The sequence below is a fragment of the Gordionus sp. m RMFG-2023 genome, chromosome 2, assembly GCF_954871325.1.
Source record: "Gordionus sp. m RMFG-2023 chromosome 2, tfGorSpeb1-WG-v2, whole genome shotgun sequence".
Classification (NCBI taxonomy): domain Eukaryota; kingdom Metazoa; phylum Nematomorpha; class Gordioida; order Chordodea; family Parachordodidae; genus Gordionus; species Gordionus sp. m RMFG-2023.
In genome coordinates, this window is record NC_088776.1 from 63577508 (window position 1) to 63584636 (window position 7129).

Sequence of the window (7129 nt, forward strand, 5' to 3'; positions counted from 1 at the left end):
CTAACTATCTTTTATATATAAAAAAAAACATAAAGCTATTTAATTGCCAGCAAATAAAAGGTTCTATATTGGATATTGAGGAATCGTTTACTATGCCAAGAATGATAATGATAGGGCAAGCGGAGTTAAGTTAGAAATAAGTTTTTATAACTCCGTTTTTCCTTCCTTGTATCAGTTTCACATAGTTGCCCACAGTTTTATAACATCTGGCTGGTTCTGAACTTATATTTTATAGAATTTTAGAAAAATAGAGATTTTGACAGTTTTTTTTTCTTCTTAATTCCCTGACTTTATCACACAAAGCGCTATTTATTAGCAAAGTGATTTCGCTCAATTTGTCGCAAATTTAACCCGTTTAATAACAAGATATCAAAATACATTTCTAAAAAAAATTTAAACAAATTAATTTTTTCTTTATTAATACATTAACATAGACATATTTCTGTATAAAAATTTTTATTTAAAAATAATCATTCATCATACGATTTTTTTGAATGTTCCCAAAATAAAACATTGGGAGGTAAACGAGTTCATTGAGCATTTTATATGCAGAAATTAGTACACATCACACTTATATGTCGTTATTTATCTTTTAACATTTGCAACAACTTTGACAATTTGACCTATAACTTTTCCCTACTTATCGGATTGATGGGCATCTTATCATCCTTGATATCTGGGCCAAAACAGTCGAAGACTTCGTACAATGTCTACCTCGAGAAAGTCAGAAAATGGGCACCACCTTCATTATTTTCTCCGCAGTTGAAGAGGATAATCATTCAAAAATCTATCTAATAAATCAATTGCTCCCATATGTTAGAATGTGATAATATTTATAAATACCTTATGTTTAGAACTCCATTGCTTAACTTTATTTAGAGGATTTCCTTGCTACTTGTTTAAGACTGCTATTGGACTACCAATCTTTTATCACTGAAGGTTTCATAAGTTCCTATGTGACTTTTTTTCATTGGTTTTTGTATCTAACAGACATTTTTCGGTTCGATTTATGCAGACTGTTACTGTGCAACCTAAACCTCTTCTCCTAGTATTACGTAAAGTAAAATAATTATCTAAGAATAGTGTCATGTCATGTTTTTGAACATTAGAAATAACACTTGTTAATTTTTCTCGGGACTCATTCAGCAAGAGAACGTTGCTAACCTTCTCGGTATAAATATCAAAATTAAAAGGATATACACAAGATGAAGATAAAGCACAAACTTTACCTCCAAATTACATTGACTTTTCTCACATAAAGATGTATATTGGTTTAGCTTCCATAATAGGGGATCATTTGTTCGTGCAGACTTCTATCACAAATTATTGCAAATTTTTTTTGATCAATAATATCTAAAAATGGTATAATCATCGCTAATTTATCAGTTTTATCGAAAATTGTTAGCCAGATGAAAATATCACTTAATTTGTATAAAATATGAACCTACATCCATATCTTGTCTAATAATACGTCTACAGTTGTTTTTAAATAAAATAATTTCATGATGGCTATAAAAAATTTTACATATAAATATTATACCGTATATCTTTGGGGAAATCTATATCTCTGAGGTCAATATTTTAAAGAATTATTAGTTTAACAAATGAGTTATATTATAAAATATATAATTATTTTTTTAAATTAAAAAAATATATCTGAAATCATACCATTTACAAATTTTAAAAAAAACGTATAAATTTAACAAAAACATGTTCAAAAATTTTTGTTTGATTCTTAGAAAGAGAAGAATATGGCAAGACAGGCTTTTAATTCATAAATCGCAAAGCAAAAGAATTATCTAATGCCAGATGTTCCAAAAATCAAACATTTGTGATAAATGGGCTATAATAAATTTTTTTTTTTAATAATAAAATTAAAAAAATTTGAGTTTATTGATTTTAATATTTTTATTTTTTCTTCCAATAGAATATATATGTAAGTTTAATCTTTTATTTACTTATTTTATTTATAGTGAAATATATAATAGGAATACAATTAAAATCAAATATCAAAATTATTTAACCCTAATTTAAAATTTATGATCACTTTCCACGAATCATATGAGCCTAATATTAACTTAATAATTTAGGTATGTTAGAGTAGATATTTATTGTGTATCAAATATCTTTGAATCATAATCATATATTTTTTTTCTATAACTTTATTTCGTATCAAAGTAGCTATCATATTATATCATAAATCCCATTTCCAAAATATATATAACTATCTCTCAAAAATCAAAAACATATCTTTTCTATTATATATATTTCAATCATTGAAGTTAAACAATAATAAAATAAAATAAAATGTAATTTAAACGATGATATTATTAACTGAAATTTAAGTTTAGCAATAAAATAAACAAAATCAAAACTAAATATAAATCTTATAATATTTTTGGTTATTGCCTGCCGTAAGACATTATAAATTTAAAAACTAAATATCATTTAAAATAAAACTTAAAATTTAAAATAAATATATATATAAATTAACAGTAAATCAAAATTGTTAACTGTGCATCTGTTTGTAAATATTATTTTTATATCATTAAAATGCATAACATTTTATTTAAAAAAATTAAACTAATATTTTTAATATATATATTTATATCAGATGGAAATGGTAAACCAATTTTATTTATTCAATTACAAATGTTTATATTAAAGTTGGGAGGAATGGATTAAGCTAATTTTAATATTCCATTTCTTTTTTCTACAACCAATCCTTCTGTACCCCGCCAAAAACACTTGAACAATTTTCGATTTATCATAAGAATTGGTTTTAATATTATTTAGAAAATACGTTTCATCTAAATATTAACGTTCTCTCCTTACAATCCAAATATTTAACGAATCTTATAAAAATTTAGTAATTTTCGTAAATGAGAATCTCTGTAGTTTTAGGCAGGGTTGGCATGTCGGTCAATTGACCGGTCAAATTCGGTCAATTGACCGGAGGAGTATTTGACTGGTCAAATACGGTCAAATACTCTAAAATATTAATGGCGAATAAATATTTTGATATAATTAAATAGTATGCATTAAAAGCATGTTTATCAATCTTATTATTTTTTTATTAAAATATAAATATGTAATTTTTCTAAATATAGTAATATTTTTAGTTATTTTTTTGCCTAATCATTGCCGTTTCTCGCCTTCTTTATTTTTTTCAATTCATTTTTCTTAAAAAAAATAAAAATACCCGATTTATCATAATCATAATATAATTTTTTCATTCTTATTTTTTAATAAATTTAAATTTTATTTAATATTTAGCCGAGTATAAATTATATTAATTCTCATTTGTTTTACTTACACTTGCTATATTTGGTTTTTAAAATTAATTTTCATTTTAATTGTTCTGGTCAGATTTACGGAATATTATTCAATTCTGGTAAAAAGTTTATTATATTATATTTATAATATTAAGAAATTATTGGAATAATTGGTCGATAATTATAAAATAGTTAAGATTGATTAACTTTACAATAATCAAAATCATTTTTTGTTAAATTTATATATATTAGGGATTATGGTCAAACCAAAGCATCATGTTTGGAAACATTTTCAAGAAGTACGCGATGGTAAATCAGTTAAAGCGGTGTGCAAGTTTTGCAAGATGTCCTATATCACCCACGTTGATAGAATGGTCAAACATTTATTAAGCAGCTGTACTATGTGCCCTGTTATAATTAAGGAAAAATTTTATTCAAATTCCAAAATATCAACCTCTACAAAAAATATCACAAATGTAATTTGTAATACTTCTAAGTCTAACTCTAATGAAGAATTGGGTGAAATTAGTGAGAATGATTATCAAATGAACAATATTTTGTCTTGTGACTCAGGAGAATTTGATTCCCTTATTTCTAATCAATCTACAAGCAAGGCGATTAAATATAAATCTCAATCTTGTATAACCGGTTTCATAGATAGAATTAATCCCAAAGAAAAAAATGAGCTGGATCAATTGTTTGCAAAGGCTGTATATGCGAGCAATTTACCTTTCCACATCACTGAAAATCCCTACATCCAAGAATTTTTTAAAAAAATACGTCCTATTTACACATTACCCAGGAGAAGGCAGCTGGCTGGATATCTTCTAGACAAAGCGTCAGGTGATATGGAGGTGAGAGTTGCAGATATAATAGATAAAGCTCCTTACTTATCAATTGTATCAGATGGCTGGAGCAACATTAGAAACGAGAGTATTTTTAATTTTATGGTGATGACGCCTGTTCCAGTGTTCTACAAATTTCTAAATACTGAGGAAAATCGCCATACGGCAGATTATATTGCCCAGGAATTTAAAAATGTAATTCATGAATTGAATCCGATAAAAATATATTCTTTAGTTACTGATAATGCCGCTAACATGAAAGCAGCCTGGAGAATTCTAAAATCTGAATCTATTTATAATCATATACAATGTTATGGTTGTGCAGCGCATACATTGCAGTTATTCTTTCACGATTTTGAACGTTTGGACGCCTTCAGTGACCATATTTCAATAATTAAAAAAATTGAGAAATTTTTTAAGAATAAACACATACCAGCTGCAGTATCTTCCCGTAATAAGAATCTTCATGGCATACCATCTACATTAAGTACAATTAGCCAAACAAGATGGGCATCGTCAATAAAATGTATGGAGCAAATTCAAATATGCAAGAAAGCTCTAAAAGCATCAGTTGTTGAAGAAGCTGTTTGTGATAATTGTCCCATAGAAATTACCAATAATATATTAAACAAAGAATTTTGGACGAAAAATTTAAAATTTTTAGCTATACTCCAACCTTTAGCTACCTCATTGTTGAAAATGCAAGGGGATACATGTACTTTGGCCCAAGTAAAAAACGAGATGCTTAATTTGGAAAAACACATAATACAATCATGCCCTGATTCTATATTTTCTCCATCTCAAGAAAAAAAAATTAAGGTTATGTTTGAAAAGAGAAAAACTGATATAAATACATGTGCTCACAATGCTGCTTATTTATTGGACCCCCAATATCAAGGGGAGCATCTTACTAATACTGAATTTGATGAAGCATGTAATATAATACAAGAATTGGGTATTTTACAAGGTGGTGATAATCAAAATATTTTGAGTAATATAGTAAATTTCAGAAGCAAAAGCGGTATATTTAATAGCCATAATATGTGGAAAGTTGTAACTTCCATAAGAAACAATCAAATTTCGGCCTCAAGTTGGTGGAATGCATTTTGCCCACCTTGCCCATTAAGAGAAGTCGCTAATATTTTACTAACATTTCCTAGTTCGACTTCTTCTTCTGAAAGAAATTGGTCGGTTTGGGGCAATATTCACACGAAAAACAGAAATAGATTAAAGGCTTCTACAGCAGGAAAATTAGTAAGAGTGTATCATAATTTAAGATTGATTAAAAATATTAAAGAAAATAATGATATTGAATATGAATCGGAACAAGACTCTTCCACGGAGGGTGAAACATTGACTATAGAATGAATTAAAAAATATTATGATATTTATTATTATACATAGATTTATTATAATATTATATAAATGCAAAATAAAGTTAATATTGGTGTAAAAAACATTTATTTGAATTTGACCATATTTGACCGGTCAATTGACCGAATTGTATTTGACCGGTCAAATGCACAACCCTGGTTTTAGGGGAATATGTTCAAGAGGAAATTTTATTTTTTTTTTTAAATAATAAATGCGAATATAATATTCCAGCTATAAAAAAACAAAAAACAAAATAGGTATCCAACAATGTGAACATGTTTATATAGACAAGAAAGGCCGAATGGCAATTGTTTGTTCAATGCCACCCTTTTCCAGTGTAATATTAATAAACCTAAATATTGATTTATTTATAAATATTTTAAGATTATCCATTTAATAATAATTCCATTATTATCAAATTTAACTTTCAAAAAAAAAAATTAATACGATTTCTTTCAGGGTTAGGTACAGGAATGGATTGCTTTGTTAGTTATATATGTATGTCGTATGGGGATTCGGAATCCGTTGGGATTAGAAATCCGTTGGGATTCAGAATTCGTTTTTTAATATCCGGTCTAACCGGAAATGCATTCTAGTATGTGTGTAGAGTATTTCCCCTATAAATTTCAGCCAATTTCGGCCATAGACATTTTAGTATTTTTCTAATTTATATCGAAAAATCCATATATAAATATTAGTATAAATTAGAAGTAGTTTCTAAAGTTTCCTGGCAAAGTTGGCTGAAATTTATAGGGCTAAATACTCTACACATACCAGAATACCGGATAATTCCCACGATTTATATTTTTTAAAAAAAAAATCAAGCACACTAAATTTTGAATTAAAAAAAAACGAACAAACAGATTAATGGTCACGTGATTATGTATGTGGGAGATAATACATGCTTACTTGAAGATCTTAGCAAATTCTCGAATCTTATGAACTCTTACCCATATTCAATATACGTCACTATTTTCTTACCCCCAATAGGTGTTATGAGCATCGCTTATGAACACAAAAAAAAAACTGCCAAGAATAAATTATGGATCATTTTTCCAAAAAAATTTGTGGTGTTTTATATCTATTCTATTATAACTTTTTCTCTCAATTTTAAAAAATGGTGGAATCAGGTGTTTTTATTTTACCAAAATGGTGGGGGGGGGAGGGGTTATCTTAAATTTTTTTAAAAAAAAATCTTTTTATCAGAATATTTGTTTATATTTAATATATATGATTTGATTTTCAATATAATTATATTTATTAATCATTTGGATACAAAAAGAAGAGGGGTGGGTGGATAAAAATACCTTTTAAAAAATAAATAAATATAAATTTTGCGATTAAATATTTTGATAGTCGCCATTTACAATATATAATGAAATAACGTTCTTTCTTTCTTCTCTTCTCTTCTCTTCTCTTCTCTTCTCTTCTCTTCTCTTCTCTTCTCTTCTCTTCTCTTCTCTTCTCTTCTCTTCTCTTCTCTTCTCTTCTTCTTCTCTTCTCTTCTCTTCTCTTCTCTTCTCTTCTCTTCTCTTCTCTTCTCTTCTCTTCTCTTCTCTTCTCTTCTCTTCTCTTCTCTTTTCTTCTCTTATTTAATCGGAAAATTAATATGCTTTATGCATTCGAAAACCTGCA

The 7129-nt window shown here is 27.2% G+C and overlaps 1 protein-coding gene across 1 annotated transcript; it reads left to right on the forward strand.

Annotated features, from left to right (window-relative positions):
- The first annotated feature begins 3344 nt into the window (after positions 1-3344).
- LOC135924542 (uncharacterized) lies at positions 3345-4802 on the forward strand. Its single transcript, XM_065459604.1, has 3 exons — positions 3345-3394; positions 3528-4705; positions 4785-4802. Exons 2-3 carry the CDS (start codon positions 3533-3535, stop codon positions 4800-4802), a joined length of 1191 nt encoding a protein of 396 aa, XP_065315676.1. The 5' UTR covers positions 3345-3394; positions 3528-3532.
- The last annotated feature ends 2327 nt before the right edge of the window (positions 4803-7129 follow it).